General features: G+C 42.7%; 4 protein-coding genes across 8 annotated transcripts; 1 reads left to right on the top strand and 3 right to left on the bottom strand.

Annotated features, from left to right (window-relative positions):
• Nucleotides 1-73: 73 nt before the first annotated feature.
• LOC130138840 (pentatricopeptide repeat-containing protein At1g08070, chloroplastic-like) lies at nucleotides 74-2,410 on the bottom strand. The gene has a single exon (XM_056314112.1). The coding sequence runs from the start codon at nucleotides 2,250-2,252 to the stop codon at nucleotides 216-218; it is 2,037 nt and encodes a 678-aa protein (XP_056170087.1). The 5' UTR covers nucleotides 2,253-2,410; the 3' UTR covers nucleotides 74-215.
• A 316-nt stretch (nucleotides 2,411-2,726) lies between these two features.
• LOC115672483 (pentatricopeptide repeat-containing protein At4g38150) lies at nucleotides 2,727-5,070 on the bottom strand. 4 transcript variants are annotated; one of them, XM_056314113.1, is made up of 3 exons: nucleotides 4,932-5,065; nucleotides 4,766-4,791; nucleotides 2,727-3,978 (listed from the first exon to the last, which is right to left on the bottom strand). In XM_056314113.1, exon 3 carries the CDS (start codon nucleotides 3,965-3,967, stop codon nucleotides 2,894-2,896), a length of 1,074 nt encoding a protein of 357 aa, XP_056170088.1. In that variant the 5' UTR covers nucleotides 3,968-3,978; nucleotides 4,766-4,791; nucleotides 4,932-5,065; the 3' UTR covers nucleotides 2,727-2,893. The 4 variants fall into 4 exon arrangements, with proteins under 4 accessions (XP_056170088.1, XP_056170091.1, XP_056170090.1 ...); XM_056314116.1 differs by having other exon boundaries at nucleotides 4,766-4,846; nucleotides 4,932-4,991; XM_056314115.1 differs by lacking the exon at nucleotides 4,766-4,791 and having other exon boundaries at nucleotides 4,932-5,070.
• A 3,309-nt stretch (nucleotides 5,071-8,379) lies between these two features.
• Nucleotides 8,380-11,733, top strand: LOC115672771 (protein FAR1-RELATED SEQUENCE 9). 2 transcript variants are annotated; one of them, XM_030594708.2, is made up of 2 exons: nucleotides 8,380-10,426; nucleotides 11,476-11,733. In XM_030594708.2, the coding sequence occupies exons 1-2, from the start codon at nucleotides 8,948-8,950 to the stop codon at nucleotides 11,641-11,643; spliced, it is 1,647 nt and encodes a 548-aa protein (XP_030450568.1). In that variant the 5' UTR covers nucleotides 8,380-8,947; the 3' UTR covers nucleotides 11,644-11,733. The 2 variants fall into 2 exon arrangements, with proteins under 2 accessions (XP_030450568.1, XP_056169552.1); XM_056313577.1 differs by lacking the exon at nucleotides 11,476-11,733 and adding an exon at nucleotides 11,090-11,386.
• Nucleotides 11,734-12,070: 337 nt separating this feature from the next.
• On the bottom strand, nucleotides 12,071-16,160 carry LOC115672767 (protein FAR1-RELATED SEQUENCE 5). Its single transcript, XM_030594702.2, has 2 exons — nucleotides 13,326-16,160; nucleotides 12,071-12,687 (listed from the first exon to the last, which is right to left on the bottom strand). Exons 1-2 carry the CDS (start codon nucleotides 15,531-15,533, stop codon nucleotides 12,514-12,516), a joined length of 2,382 nt encoding a protein of 793 aa, XP_030450562.1. The 5' UTR covers nucleotides 15,534-16,160; the 3' UTR covers nucleotides 12,071-12,513.
• Between the last annotated feature and the right edge of the window lie 285 nt (nucleotides 16,161-16,445).

The raw sequence follows: 16,445 nt of genomic DNA, 5'->3' as shown, positions 1-16,445 counted from the left end.
AGCATGGAAGAACACAGTTCTGATGAGCAAGAAAAGGCATATTTCCCCATAATGGTATTAATAACACGATCTCTTAGGATAAAGAAGCCTCATAATGTCAAAGTGATTGTCATTGGATCAGCCTAAGGAAGTGAGTAATACCCACAGGTACAAACTTGGAATTGTTATCTATTGATGGCAAAAACAAATGATGCCCTCCAATAGTATGCTTTCATTTACCAATAGTCCCTACATGAACAGCATCCATCCTTGAAGTGGTGAAACCTTTTCCTATCCCTCACAATAATTTCTCTCTTGTATACATTTGAAATAATTTTAAGAGCAGAATGGCAATCACTGCACGTGCGAAGGTTCTTCACCACCCTGATAGTCTTCCCAGGTGGTGTGCTCATGAGCCCAAAAGCAACGGCAATTCTTTCACTGTGATAGCTGACTGCAGTTTCCTTCTCTTCATCCTCAATATCATGGAGCACGAGAGCTCTGTTAGACTCATGGCCATGCTCTTTTAACTTCTTTGCAATCTCATCTAGAAACAAGTTGATTTGCGTGATCTGCAGGTGTCTACTGTCTCCAGCCACAAACTCATGCACTATACCATCCAGCTCTATTGAACTGCATCCTGGTACTTTGTGAACCCCTCTATCAATCATTACCTTGCGGCACACGTTAACCTCATCCCAGCGACTTAATGATGCATACAAATTAGATAAATACACATAATTTCCTCCGTCACGTGGATCCAAATCCAGCAGATTCTGAACAACATCCTTACTGAGTTCAGCGTCCTTATGAATTTGACAAGCCCTAAGCAAACTTCCCCACACCTGCGCATTAGGCTTCACTGGCATGGTTTTCACAAGTTCAACAGCTTCTTTGAGCAACCCTGCTCGACCCAATAGGTCAACCATGCAGCCATAGTGTTCAATTTTTGGTGTAACTCCATAGATGTCATACATCTCAGAAAAATAGCTTCTGCCTGCAGAAACCAAACCAGAATGACTACACCCACAAAGGAGTCCAACAAAGGTGACCCCATCTGGCTTTAGTCCCTCCTCCTGCATCAGAGCAAGGAGATCAATTGCCTTTTCACCGTAACCGTTTGTGCCCAATCCTGCTATGATCGAGTTCCAACAGAAGATATTTTTCACAGGAAGCCTGTCGAATACATCAAAAGCAGCCTCTATGCTCCCACACTTGCTGTACATATCTATAAGGGCATTACCTAAAACAGCATCGATCATTAAGCGCTTCCTCCTGATATAATCATGAATCCATTCACCCATGTCCAGTGCTCCAAGGTGAGCACAGGCAGATAACAAACTAATCATGGTGACTTCGGTTGGTTTCACATTCTCGACCCGCATTTCTTGAAATGTGGCTATTGCTTTCCCAAATTCCTTACACTGAACATAACCTGATATCATAGTATTCCAAGTAACAGAATTCCTGGCGGTTCCCATCCGTACAAATAACTCCTGAGCAGCCAGTAGCTGGTCCGCTTTTATGTACCCATCAATCATCGCATTCCAAGAGACCACATCTTTGACTGGGTTTGCATCAAACATCGAACGAGCAGCGCCAATGTCACCCAACTTGCAATAGCAAGTTATCATAGAATTCCAAGAAGCCGAGTTCCGCTGCGGCATATTATCGAACAAATCACGAGCCTCCTCCACGTATCCATGCTTGCTAAGCGCAGAAACCATAGCGTTATCAGCCACCACGTCCTTCTGCAGCATTTCCGCAAACATCTTTCTTGCGCACCTCAAATCCCCAACCTTTCCATAGAAGTCGAGCAACCCAGTCTGCAAGATCACATCAAGTTCAAAACCCATCTTTAAGATCTGGCAATGGAACGATTCGCCCAACTGGGCCGCACCGTGAGCTGCACAGGAACGCAGCACCGAAGAAAGCGTGACCTTGCTGGGGAAGACGCTACTACGGAGCATCCCATTGTATAACCCCACGAAATCTGGCCACAGACCGGAGTCCAGCGACAACCGAACCGTCGAGTTCCACAGAGATGGAATACATATCGGCAGATTGCGCATGAAAAGCAAAGCGTAGTGAGGTTCTTGCGAGCGATAGCATGACGAGAGGAACGTGGTCAGGAGAGGAGCAGAGCGGAGGAGACCGCCGGCGAGGATTTGGGCGTGAAACTGCTCGAGCTGTTTCCGAGTGAAGGAATGTCTTTTAAGTGCGACGGCAAGGTGGTCGACGAGAGACCATAGATTCTTGGGTGTCGAATACATTCACAGAAGGAAGACGACAACCATACATAGTTCGTCTGCCTCTCCTTATTTTTCACGAGGAAGACAGGCAATTGCGAAGCCCGTTGCTTCCCGCCAATTGCTCGTCGGTTTTCTTTTTGTTCGACATTACAACGGTTTTGACAAGAAAATGCGATGACGGTTCCTATGGCAAATTCATTTTCGCTGATTGTGCAAAATGCGAGAAAAATAGTATTTTGAAAATGACAAATCTGATAAAATCGGACAAATTCATTCGAAACGTCTTTTCAGTCAATCCATTCATAAATTCATATGATTAATATGATATACCCTTTGGGAACTCCAAGCTTGCCACCTCCAAGTTTGCCCTCTCTTGTTTCTTTAAGGGGAGATCACACATCTAACACCATTTCATTGATTAGTCCTTTCAGGTTGGCAGCTGCACGTACCACATGGAACTAGAAAGATAAAAATTGAAACAAAACAGGCGAATCATTTATCGCAACATCATGCCACTTTTCAAAAACGGCTACCACTACAGGGACCAGGTAGATTTGTTCTGCCATGAAAACAAAACAGAAGTCTTATATCGCAACGCTTTTCATAAACAGATGCAATCCCATGCCCACCAAGTCCAGCTCAGGCCTATCAAGGGAAATCAATCAGAATAAGTTATGCGACTGTTTCTTCCCAAAGATCGCCTCCCAGACCATGGATGAGAATGGAGCCTTCTTCTCCAAGAATTCTCTTACAGCTTTCTCGTTAATGAAATACCCCTTCCCCCGGAGCCTGCCAATAACGGTCTGAGCTTCTTCAACACCCTTCTCCTTACACACTCCATTCACCAACCCCACGAAAGTCGTCACATTTGGAGAATGACCGGCATCAATCATCTCCTCGCAGAACTCAAGAGCATCCTCCAGTCTGTCACATTTGTATAAACCTTGTATTAGCACAGTAAAGCTGAATGCATTTGCAGTAATCCCGTTATTTTGCATCTTCCTGAAAATCCTCTTCGCATCGTCAAACTTTTGGGCTTTGCAGAACCCTTCAACAACGGCCGTGTATATAACAACTTCTGGAATAGAACCCTTCTCACGCATCTGACCAAAAAGCTTCATCGCTTCCTGGACCAACCCATCTTTGCAAAGACCATCAAGCATTGCCACCGCATTTGGAATAAGACCTGTCTCCTTCATTTTCTTGAATATCTGATCAGCATCTTCTGGGAGTGGCGGCTGCCCTTCGCTTGCCATTTGGTTAGAATTTGTTTTATTTTCTTCCTGAGATAGCTGGGTAGTTGCACTTGCCGAATCTCCCTCAGGCTTATCCCTCTTGTCAAAACTCAGCTTAAATTTTTCCAAGAAACTATCATCGGATCGATCTCTTCTTACTCTTGCTCCTACAATATCAGGTCCATTGTTCCCTTCTATGCGTTGAGATTGTTGACGACCTCTCAAAGGTCTATTGGGTATTGGGTCCGGAGGAGGAGCTTGATACCGGTTGTCATTGTTGTAGCCAGGGCTTTGGCTTTGGCTTTGGCTTTGGCTTTGGCTCTGGCTCTGGCTCTGGTTTGTTCTTGCATCTTCCAGCCCACTTTCATTGAAACTGAAGGAGCTGCTAAGATGCCGGAATGTCATGCTGTGCACCTTTACGCTGCTACTCTTTTTTATCCTTTCATGAGATAAATAGGAACCACGGACGATATTGCGAAGTTGACGCCACGGTGCTGCCATGTTAACGCTTACTGTGACAAAAGAGTGCTTTTAGGCAGATTTACAGCTTCTGGCAACCGGATTCAGCAAAAAAAATTCTAGAGCTGTGCATAGCAGCATAGTCTTCAATATCATGAAACAATTAATCAAGCAAATCATTAACCTTGACATCTAGCTAGTCATTTTGGATATATTGCATATAGACTACCATTTAACTTCATAAAGGTATGCATCATGCCACAAGCGAGGTACAACATAATGCACAGATGAACACCTGTAGACAAAGTTAATTTTTCACAAAAAAAAAAAATGCATCAAACAAAGGTCATCAACATGAGTTCCTCAATAGAGCAGGGGGAGATGCATACAAATTAAAGCTGATTGTGATCCCCCCCCTTCACAATGGCAACAAGACCAGTTCAAACATGCTGATACTCTGCTTATTCATTTTCAGGTCAACAAAATCACTTATAGCTAAAGCCATTGCGTGGTTTAGAGGAGCGGAACTAAGTGCAAACGACAAGCAATCAAATGTTGAAGCCAACCGTAGGAGCACAAATTCTAATAGCACGCCTAGTGTGGCATGACCGTAGACCGTTCCACATTTGATCAATAGTCTTTTATTGTCTCCAGCAACCCATAATTAGAACAGCACTAAAAAAAATGATAAACACCCTTACAATAATCACGTAAAGAAACAACCCAGAAGAGAAGCCCTCCACTTGGGAAATAAATCAAACATCTTGAGGGTCACAAAAGAAAGAGAAACCCAAAGCTCCCAATCGACCGTAAGAAAGACAGCCCAAATAGAAAGTGCACCTTGATGTGGCCGAAGAGTCCTAAGGCTGGTCGGATTCCAACACACAAATCAAGAACATAAACAAGAATATATCAAGACACCTGCTGCTAAAGGACGCATCACAGTGGGAAAAAAAGAAGAAGAAGAGGAAGAAGATGATGAAAGGCGAGAGAGAGAGAGAGAGACCGGAAAGTTAGTTCAGTGCATGAATCTGTGCCCAGTTACTGCCACAACCGGTGCACCATTCCTGTATCTGCGTTGAAGTTGAGAACTTTGCTCGTCTTCAAGCTCTGTGAGTGCCATCTGCTTCGCTTGTGTAGCTCCATATCAAGAAGACGAGCTTCTTCCTCGTTGTGGGCCGATAATTGGGCCGCTAATATGGGCCTCAAGGCCCAAATATATTTGTCAGTTTTGGTTCCCCACAATTTATGTCCATGAATTTTTTTTAAAAAAAATTTTTGGTCGAAGTAAATTGCAAATTGGTGAAAAATAGGTACTTGACTATGATTATACCATTAACCAGTAGCTGATTAATCTTCAATAGTAACTTGTGCAATAGCAAAGGTAATTATCAAATATCAATACTTCTATAGTGAGAGCACAAGTGCCTGTTTTAACAATTCCTTGATACATTTTCTGAACAATTGCTCCCTCTCGATTTCGAAAAATATTTCGAATTTGTTCATTATATTATTATCGTATATGTTCAATTTTTCTGCATACCAATATAATAATTTGTCTATGATTGCATTTGGTTTGGCTTTGGAAATGGGTATTAGGGAAATGTAATGACCTTTACCCTAAAAAGCTTTTGGGAAATGCAAATTGTGTTTGGTAAAAAATCATTTGTAAAGCAATTTTTGGTTTAGTAGTGTTTGGTGAATTTTTTTTTTTGGCAAAAGACTTTGGCTGCAATATTTTTTATTAAAAAGAAATCAAACCCTTCTCCGACTCCGACGAAAGACTCAAGCTGCCACCGGCCATCGGTGGGCCAAATCAAGTGCCGGCGACCGTCGGCCGAGGTTGCATGACCTTAAGCGACCCCAGGCAATCAAGCCTAAGGATGCACGTCCTCGAGCAACCCTTGCAGAGATTGTACGACCCCTGGCAACGACCACGTGGGTCACGTGACCTCACCGACCCCTCACTGGCCTTTCGTTGACCCTTCTCCGGTTAGATATGGCCTTGTCAGCCCTCATCGGCGCCCTCACGCAAAGAAGACGAATGGTAGTAACAAGGGGTAAAACCGAAAAATCGAAGAATAGGTGAGGGTAGTTTTATAAAGAAACAAAATCATTTAACCCTTGTTTTAGCATTTCGAAAATGCTAAAAGTTTAAGGCAAATCGCTTGAGCTTTCAACTTTCCCAATACTAGCATTTGACCTAAAGCCCTTAGGAATGGTTGCCTAACATCTCAAATTTTCTCAAGGGTTTTCAAAATGTTGAACCAAATGCACTCGTATAATCTCTCACGCATTAAAATTTGAATTTCTTCTATCTGACAACAACTTTTCTAAAAGGATCTAGTGCCTTTCTCTGGTAAATTGTGTATTTTTAATGATAATCTCCTATCATTATTTATTAATTCAAATACTTAGTTATAAAAATTATTTTGTTTAATATTTCAAAAGCCATTTTCTTTTGCAATCACGCAACCAAACATTTTGCTAGTGTACATAAAATTATAAATTGATTGTCAATATATTGCACGTAGAAGTAAGATAAATTAACAAAGACGAGATATCGAGTGGCTATTTAATCTTCATTAGTAACTTGTCCAATAGCAAAGTTAATTACCATATTTAATCTGCTCCCTCTCTCTATTTCATGCCTTACAATCTTTTTCGCAAATTTTTTTGTATTTATTCTTGATAATTCTATCATATATATTTGATATTTCCGCATACTAATATAGCAAGTCGTCAAATTATTATGGCACTCACATCACATGAGTATCGATACTAGTTTATTTGCGGAAAAAGTAAGAATTTACATTAGTCAATTATCTACTCAAGTTGATTGTAATCTTTTATATATAAGAAAAGGGTAGAGCTCGAAAATTATATCGTTACTCTTCTAATAAGACATGATGCAACATAAGCCCCTAACAACAAAGGAAACAAACCTATCGATGGCCTATCTAATAAATGGTTTTTAACCGCATTGTCGGGTTGGATAAATCCAATTTACTAGCCAATCCACACGTGCATTTCCCTCTTTAAAATTACGGAGAATCTTGACCTATCGAAAATTCTTTTAGCATACATCCAATTTGAGAAATGAGTGTGTAACCAAAATAAAGCGATGAAGTTTATTTCAAAAGCAGAGAAATGGATGCTTGCAAGTTTACCTCCTTAATCAGTTTTGGTAATACCCAAAGAAATTATCTGTTCTGCTTTGAGTGAAGAATACACTCCCATTGTTTTTGCAAATCCAGCAGGCTAATTGCCCAAGTCATCACGAATAAGTCCACTTGCTGAAACTGGACCCGAATCGCCTTTAGAAGCCCTATCAAAATTGAGTCTGACCCGACCGAAAGGAAGGGGGGTCCAACCCACAAACTTAGGTAATTTTTTCTTGGAAAAATTCCAAATAAGGATCCGAAGTGCTCTCATTTTCTCAAATAAGGGCGTGAAGTGGACTTTGTATCAAATAAAGACCTAATGTACCATTATTTTCTCAAATAAGGGCCTGAAATGATTACAACAGTTTCAAATAAAAGGCTTCATCTTGCCGACTCGTCGGCTGGCCAAATTTTCTAGCTGACCAAGGACATTTTCGTCCAAAAATAATTTTAATATAAATTTTAATTAAATTAGATTAAAAATTTAAAAAGTGTTTTTTTAAAAAAAAAATCCAAGGGGAGGGCTGGCTGCCAGCCCTCACCGCCTATGGCCATTGTCCCATCGCTGGTGGAGCGACAATCATGGCCGACGAGGTCACCTACCACAAGTGAGGGCCTATTGGCCCTACCAGAGCCGGGAGAGGGTGGCGACCCTCTCCCAAATCTGGGTGAGGGTCGCCGGCCCTCGCCCAGGTCTAGGAGAGGGCCAGCGACCCTCACCCAGACTAGGGTGAGGTCCAGCGCCCTCTCCTCACCGGTCCTCACTGAGATGTCGGCTACCCCGCCGGCCATCACCGCTGCTCCACCAGTGATGGGGCGGCAGCCCTAGGCGGGAGGGCTACCAGCCTTCCCCCTTGTTTTTTTTTTCTTTTCTGTTTTTCAACTTTAGCTTTTCTTTTTAATTTTTGAGTTTGTTTTTTATGGAAAAAAATAGAAAATGAAAAAAAGAGAAAAATTAAAAGACGAAAATGCCCTTAACTCTAATGAGGTCAGGCCATTTTTTGAAATTTGGATGGCTACTTCATACCCTTATTTGAAATAAAGTTTACTTCATGCTTTTATTTGAAAAAGTGAGGGTACTTCGTGTCCTTATTTGACACATAATTTATTTCAGGTTCTTATTTGAGAAAGTGAGAGTACTTCGTGTCCTTATTTAGAATTTTCCTTGTTTTTCTTTTCACTTCTCTCCCCGATGCTCTTTAATTTAAGGCGAAGTGGAACCTTTGGATATCCGCAACTACTTATTAATTTGGGCACTTATTAACAAATTTTTTTTTTTAAAAGGGTCGCGAAATATACTTTGCGAGCCCGAGCGAGTCAATGAACTCGCGCGACTCAGCTGACTCGGAGTCCGCCATCAATCCGACACCCAACGAACTCCGTCGCTTCGATCACTTCGTCCGCCATGCGAGCTTCCGGTTGAAGGTCTCCTGTTTCCCGGGGCATCGGGGGACGGAATCGGAGGCGCGTTGCGAACCCTAGGTGAAGCAGAGCGCATTGTAGAGTTTCGATCGTCTTCCAGGTTGGTTTGCAATTCGAACGTCGCTCAATCTCGTTGCTGGGTCTCGTCCGTGCGTTCGGTTGATTAGGCTCGCGACTTGCTCTGGAGCTGCTCCTGCCGCTGCTACCTGTTAAAGCTTTGCTTTTTTTTTTGGCTGAAATCGCTGTGGAAACGATGTGGAAGTGAGCTTGGCGGGTCGAGGGTTTAGTTTTTCTGCTGCTAGGCTTGGAGTTTGGCTGAAAGGTTGGAATTTCTCTTGCTGTTCATTGTTTTGGTTGCTGTAGTCACGAAAAGATGTTATCTTTTTTGGGGGTGTTTCGACTTCGCTCGTTGATCGGCAGATAACCGTGGAGTTCAATGAGTAGTGGCAGGGAGAGGGCCCTCGGAGTTGGGGGCCAGCATGTCTTGGATTATCTTAAGCGGATGCAAGCGGAGAACCCAGCATTCTTTTATGCGGTCGAGGGCGATGATGACTACTCCGGCGGGAACATATTCTGGGCCGATGCGACGGCCAGGATGAACTATACGCACTTTGGCGACGCCGTGACGTTTGACACTACGTACCGGACGAACCGGCACAGGGTGCCTTTTGCGTCGTTTACAGGATTGAATCATCACGGGCAGCCGGTTTTGTTCGGCTGCGCGTTGATTGTGAATGATTTGGAGTCCTCTTTCATTTGGGTGCTTCAAACTTGGCTCCATTCGATGGCCGGACGGCATCCTGTCTCTATCACAACCGATCCCGACGGAGTTATCCAGGTAGCTGTTTCGCAAGTCCTTCCTGGTACCCGCCACCGTTTTTGTAAGTGGGGCATATTTAGAGACACTCAAGACAAGCTGGCAGACCTTTACCAATCACATCCCACTTTTGAATTTGAATTCAAAAGATGCATAAACGAGGCTGAGACAATTGATGAGTTTGAAGCATCCTGGGAGTCACTGCTGCAAAGATATTACATTACAGATAAAGAATGGCTTCAGTCAATTTATAGTGCTAGGGAGCAATGGGTCCCGCTTTTCATGAGAGATACCTTTTTTGGAGATTTAGGCTTGGCCGAGAGAAGTGAAGGTTTGAACACTTTTTTTGACGGTTATGTCAATGCATCGACGACCATACAGATGCTAATTAAGCAGTGTGAAAAAGCTGTAGCAAATTGGCATGAAAAGGAACTAAAAGCCGATTATGACACAACCAATACTTCACCTGTTCTGAAGACACCGTCTCCTATGGAGAAACAAGCCGCCAGGTTATTTACGAGAAGAATCTTTATGAAATTTCAGGAGGAATTAGTCGAGACTCTTGCAAATCCTGCAACCAAAATTGAGGATTCGGGAGCCGTCAGCACTTATCGGGTGGCAAAATATGGGGAAGAGCGCAAAGCACACACTGTTAGTTTCAATTCTTTCGAGATGAAAGCCAATTGCAGCTGCCAAATGTTTGAATATACTGGAATCATTTGTAGACATATCCTGGCAGTTTTTAGAGCAGAAAATGTTTTGACACTACCCTCTCAATATATACTGAAAAGATGGACTAGAAATGCCAAGATTGGTTCCATGACCGATGAGAATGCTCCCGAACCAACTAATCCTCGAGAATCTCTAACAGTGCGGTATAATAATTTACGCCAGGAAGCAATTAAATATGTGGAGGACGGAGCAAAGTCCATCTACATTTATAATGTGGCAATGGATGCTTTACAAGAGGCTGCTAAGAAGGTTGCTGTTTTGAAAAATAAAGGTCCTGGAGCTGCACTGGATGGAAATCTGGCAAATGGTGGTAGTAAAGAGTTTCATGCCTCTGGAGAAAATCACATGTTGACGTTTCAATCCGTGGTAAGTTTAGTCTGATTTATTGATGTGGCATGTTTTTAATTCTAGTTTTGTGCTTGCCTGCCACGATGTGAATGTTCTTAAATTTGGCTTGACAGTACACTTGTTCATGTAACCCCCTCTTCAACTTTAGCTACTTTCAGCTGTATTTTTCCACTTTTTCTTCAAAACCAGGATGCTCCAGTGTTTTTAGTGGTTCATCCGTGCTTTATCTTTTTGGGATTTTTCTTGAACTAAAATGCTGGTCTTGACAAAACAGCATAGGAGAATTCCTGTAACAAAATCCTCTTAGTGGAAAGGCTTACTATTGCTATAATATCTGAAGTACTCTGTGCTTTCATTATATGTAACAACCATAACACCAACCTAGTCTTATCCCACCAAGAAGGGTGTGAGTTCCTTATGCACGTCATAGGGAACTATGGTCGAACCCCAGTTTTTTTTTTGGTCGAACCCCAGTTTGGAGTGGTGAGAAATTAAGTTTTTTGAAATACACAAATATGATGATTTTTCTCAGTTTCCCTGTTGTTATTCGAAGTAGTTAATGAAGCATTGAGTTATCTGCATAGGGTTATGATCGAACCCCAGTTTGGGTTGGTAAGAAAATGAAGTTTTAAAAAAACAAAAGTATGATGAATTTTATCAGTTTCCCTTTTGTTTTTCCAGGTAGTTAATGTTATGCATTGAGTTGTCTGCAGAAGGTATATACTGGAAGGAAAAGGATTTCTGGTTCATCATGCTATGCTGAATATAGCATGTTGCTCTTTTTTTGTCGTCGTCAATGTCTTGCTTCTTAACAACAGCTGATAACAGGAACATTGTAGATGTGGCCTGTTGGTTTCTGATATATGTGTTCGGAGAAGTAGTTGGAAGAAAAAAGTTTAAACTGAAAATCTGAGATTGCATATTGTAGATGTCTGAAACTAGTATAAATTTATGCAGAAAATATTGGTCATTGTTATAGCCCTCATTACTATTCATGCACAAATTCCTGCTTTATACATAATCTTAAGTCATTGGACCCGTAAATGTTAATGCTTTTTGGCCTTCAGGATGAGAAGAAAAAGAAAATTCGCGAGTTAACTGCTGCGTTGGAAAGTACGAATCAAAGATGCGAGGTTTATCGGACGAACCTTCTGGCTATTTTGAAAGATATGGAAGATCAGAAGTTAAAGCTCTCAGTGAAGGTCCAAAATGCTAGGCTCAGTCTCAAAGAGTGAATGTGTTGGGAGAATTGTTCTTGTAGCTATATGTTTCTTAGCTTTTCATAATGGTACTTATCAGTATTAATAAATGTGCTTTAAGAGCAAGGTGAGGTCGTTGGTTCACAAAAATTTCCGATTCCATGCATTCCCCGTGTGCTCGACAAAGGTCAAATTGTCACACCTAATGTTATGACAATTAAACTCACATCCAGGAAATACTATATGCCTCAACCATACTCTGTTGACATAAAAAGTACATGCCGTAAAAGTTTCACACATTATGTCCAGCAAAGCCTTTCAAGTGTCATCTGCAACAAGCATGGCTTTTGAAGTTCGTGTCGCATTTCAAGCGATAAATATCCTGTACAACGGTTAACCCCCGGTATTAACGCCCGGAGACGATAGAACAGACGTAATGCGAGCAGAATCTAGGTTGGACCACCCTGCAAGGTGCACGCACCCAAGTGAAAATGAAATTAAAACGAGACTTAACATGTAAACATTGTCTCCCCGCAAAATCTATAGCAGTACCCCCCCATTGTTGGTAAAGCACGTATTGATTTAATTATCGAAGTCCGTAAGATGAGTATCAAACCTAGCAAATGCCTTTCTTGTTGAGTTTGGAAGAAATTGGCCGCTTCTATTATAAAAACGTAGTTCCTCCAATTCTTTGAAAAGAAACAAAAAAAAAAAAAAAAGAAAGTCAGAGAGAGAAAAACAATGCTACCTAGAAAAAAATCCTATTCTCTAGTCATTTGCTGAACCCTATATATACAAAGAGCACCTTGTTTCTTCTTGAGTAGCCAAAGAAGATGCAGTTGAGGCCTGTTTCATGGTTGATATAGCCCAAGATGAACCACCACAAGGGGTTACTCTAGCACGCCATCAAGTGCCATCTTTCATGCTGATTTTAACATTCTGCACTTTTATCGCCAATTGAAGTTTATGATCCTCAATTTCTTTTAGTACTGAAAGCAAATTAGCCCGATATAATTCACACTTCCGGTTTGCAGACTCTAGGTCATTGATGAGTTCTCCAATCTTACGGTCCATATCCTCCTGCAAGAGATACATCAACAATTTAGGGTCTCAGCAGAAAACATGTTTCTATATTCACCATACCATGCCAAAATGGAACTAACAGCTTTAACTCCAGTATGAATTTTATGGATACCATCAATTACACATATGTTCTGTAAGCATAATCACTATCTGATTACAAATACAGGATGAAGATCTGACAAGTGTCAATACAACATATAAAAGACTTGGGACCTAATCTTTGAGAGAAAGCAGAGACACCAACAAACTATAGCAGTGAAAAAATTACTGACATCCTTAGAAAAATTGTTGCTTCAATAAACAACCAAAGGTCCGCATCAGATGAATTTTGAAAATCTTCACTCTCTAATAATCTTAGACTGTAGGGTTGCAGTTTGTTTTTCCAGTGGATAGTGGAGTAAGGTATGTAAACTCTGAACAGTCCCAAGATCTAACCATCATTTCTCATGCAACCATACTAAGGATACAGGAAAAGTGGCAACATTTAGTAAGTACACTGTCAATAATAAAAGGGGAGGACACAACAAAATTGTCTAGGACGGTCTTTACATGAAAAAAAGAGGCAGGCGTTGGCAAGTGTAATTTCCAATTAGAGCGACAAAGCAATGGCTGAATCAGAGAAAAAAGATTCTTACCTCGGATAGGCTTTGGCTGGCTGTCATATGACTACGGCCAGTTGAAAGATTATATGAAGACCTATGCCGCATTAAATCATCCTTACTGCGTCCATTGACGTTGACAGCCCTTCCCTCATTTTTTGAAGCAAGAGCAACTTTCTTTGCAGCATCTTGCAGAGCACTCATTGCCACATCATAGACAACTAGAGACTTTGCCCCTTCATCGACAAATTTGAAAGCCTCATGTCGCAAGGTGTTGTACCGAACAGTATGCGACTCTAGATAATTTGTATATAAGCTACTAGCATGTTCTTCTAAAGTAACACTGCTCCTCGCATTTCTTGTCCATCGTTTTACAATAAAATGAGGTGGGAGGGTAAGCACGTTGGTCACTCTGAAAACAGCTAATACATGTCGGCAAAGAAGACCTGAGAATTCAAACATCTGGCAGCTACAAGTTGCTCTCATCTCCAGAACATTGAACTTAACATAGTAAGATTTATGGTCCTCCCCATATTTGGCAACTTGGTAGGTAATGATCTCACTGTCATCATCAATTTTGGATGCCATAAAAGTAAGTGTCCCAACCAATTCCTCTTGAAATCTTATAAATAGCTTCCTTGTGTAAAACTCAGATGCTTGTTTCTCCATCGGAGATGGGGTTTTGAGAACTGGGGAAGTGTTCATCGTATCATAGTCTGCTTTTACTTCTTTCTCATTCCGACTCTCCAGCGCTTTCTCATACAATTTAAAAAACTGATTCAAAGTAGTCGAAGCATTTATATACCCATCAAAATATGAGTTCATGCTATCACTACGCTGAGTTATAGACATCTCTGCGAAGAACGTGTCTCTGAGATATACAGGGACCCAGTGCCTACGGGCAGAATATATTGTCTGAAGCCATTCATGATCCCTAAGGTCATATCTATCAATGAGTGACAGCCAGCAAGATTCAAATTCATCAACTGATTCCATCAAATTTACATACTTGTGGAAGTCCGCTTCAAAAGTTGGATGCTTCAAAAATACTTGTGACAGCTTCTCCTGACACTTCTTGAAGATGTGCCATTTACAGAAGCGATGACGAGTTTCAGGAAAAACCTGTGCAATTGCTGAGCCTATTACTGCATCATGATCGGTTGTGATTGACACCGGAGGGTGTCCAGACATTGCCATAAGCCATGTCTTAAACAGCCAGACAAATGATGATTCAGATTCATTAATCATAAAAGCACAGCCAAATAGTATGGGTTGTCCATGATGATTCACCCCAGTAAAGGGTGCAAATGGCAAACGGTATCTATTGGACCTGTAAGTCGTGTCAAACGTGACGGTATCACCGAAGTAAGTGTAATTCATTCTCGACCTTGAGTCAGCCCAGAAGACATTGCACACAGACTGGTCTTCATCATTCTGCACTGCATAGAAGAAATTGGCATTCTCAGCATCCATTTGCTTCAAATAATCCAGAAGTAGCTGAATATCTCCTTCTAAGCTCCTCTGACGATTGTTCCTCATGTAGTTCCTACAGTCAACCTCTGTAAACCCCACCTTACTAATCCCACCATACTCTTTTATCAACGCTGACATGATCCTTCGAGGACCCAAACCAGCCGCCTGCAAGGTATCGATCAAGGTCTTAGCTGGGCCAGATATTTGCCTGTGAGAGCGGAGGCAATGCACCTGATCAGGGGGAACCAGCTCATGATTATGCTCTCTGACAAACCCTGAGACGACCCATTTACCAGAATCCTGCATCTTCACTGACAGAGAGGCCTTGCATCCGACTCTTGTGATAGTTCTTGGGCGCTTGATCTCCCTGTCCTTCGTCCGCTTCTCGTTCAGGTTCCTAAACCCCTCCTTGGCACAAACAAATTGCCTCTGAATAATGGCTCCATCCCGCCGGGACCGGCGAGAGGAGCTCACACGGGTACTAAACCCGACACGGCGAGCATACGAGTTGTAAAAGGCCTTGGCAGCCTCCTCCGACTCGAATTCCATCCCCTCATAAGGCTCGAGATCCAGCAGATCCCCCTCGGGGAGATAAATCTCGCCACTTCCACTGCCAAAACCACCTCCGCCGCTGATATTCTGCGGGCTATCAATCATGTCCTCATCGTCGACCGGATGCTCTATGTCCACACCGTCATCGTCCACTTCCCTCCCACTACTGCCAACCCCACCTCCTAACCCTATGTCGAACTCAATCACCTCGTTTTCCATATACAACCGAAAGAAAACACCCCAGACAACCACCGCCTCGCGCTTAACTCGAACGCTTCATATCACGCGATTGAACGAGCAGGAAACCAGACGCGACTCAAGAGCATTTGACAGCGACCGGGTGCCTACGCAGTATTCGCACGAGGCGATGAGAAAGAGAGAGAGAGAGAACTGACCCTCGCGAGCATGAGAGACCACGAGCGGAGTGTCGATTGACGCGCGCCGCCGTGATTGAACCATCCGGCATTCCTGCGCCGAAGTCGCAACGGGGGCGGACACCGGCGACGGAGACGGCGGAGCGAGAGCCCTCTCGCGCTAGGGTTTTCGCGGAACGAAAAGCGGCGGAGGAAGCCCGCCGTCGCTTCCGGCGAGAGGCTTCGCCGGAGGAATACACGATCAAGTTCGGACCTTTCCGCCGGCGATCGAACGGGGAGTGGGAGTGATGAAACTGGTGCGAGTTGGAAGGAGAGAGAGAGAGAGAGAATCGTGAAGAGCCTGAGAATGGTGGACGGAGTTCTGGGGTGGCGATCGTGTGCTGCGGGGTTTCTCGAGTTCGGGGTCGTTGGGCGTTGACCGTAGGGTGGTGATCGCCGTCTGATTGGAGGGGGACGCGATCGTACGGCTGAGGCTGATGGAGAGCGGGATGGGAACGGGTGAGCACATGATTCAGGGGAAGGAAATGAGGGGGGAGGGGTGGGATCACGTGACCTCGCCATGATTATTTTTTGTCTTTTGTAATTTTCTGTTTTTGGTGAAAAAAGTCTTTTTATATCGAGGGGAAAATTATTCAAAAAGTCTTAAATCTAATGCACTTTTGCCAATTTAGTCTTAAATCTTTCAATTTTATCAATTAAATTCTAAACCTTTTCATTTCTTGTCAGTTGAGTATATCCGGCCAATTTTAACTAGAAA

Source organism: Syzygium oleosum, unplaced genomic scaffold (genome assembly GCF_021117445.2).
Source record: "Syzygium oleosum isolate NSW1041296 unplaced genomic scaffold, Sole_v2.1 Sole_v2.08, whole genome shotgun sequence".
In the NCBI taxonomy this organism is placed as follows: Eukaryota; Viridiplantae; Streptophyta; class Magnoliopsida; order Myrtales; family Myrtaceae; genus Syzygium; species Syzygium oleosum.
This window is presented reverse-complemented; position numbering and strand designations above follow the sequence as displayed.

What these genes read in the sequence shown, in the direction of transcription:
- LOC130138840 (XM_056314112.1), bottom strand. Translation starts at nt 2,252, where the DNA reads ATGTATTCGACACCCAAGAATCTATGGTCTCTCGTCGACCACCTTGCC.
- LOC115672483 (XM_056314115.1), bottom strand. Translation starts at nt 3,967, where the DNA reads ATGGCAGCACCGTGGCGTCAACTTCGCAATATCGTCCGTGGTTCCTAT.
- LOC115672771 (XM_030594708.2), top strand. Translation starts at nt 8,948, where the DNA reads ATGAGTAGTGGCAGGGAGAGGGCCCTCGGAGTTGGGGGCCAGCATGTC. An exon ending in TGTTGACGTTTCAATCCGTG is followed by an intron (nt 10,427 to 11,475) that starts GTAAGTTTAGTC and finishes TTTGGCCTTCAG; the next exon opens with GATGAGAAGAAAAAGAAAAT.
- LOC115672767 (XM_030594702.2), bottom strand. Translation starts at nt 15,533, where the DNA reads ATGGAAAACGAGGTGATTGAGTTCGACATAGGGTTAGGAGGTGGGGTT. An exon ending in CCAGCCAAAGCCTATCCGAG is followed by an intron (nt 12,688 to 13,325) that starts GTAAGAATCTTT and finishes TATCTCTTGCAG; the next exon opens with GAGGATATGGACCGTAAGAT.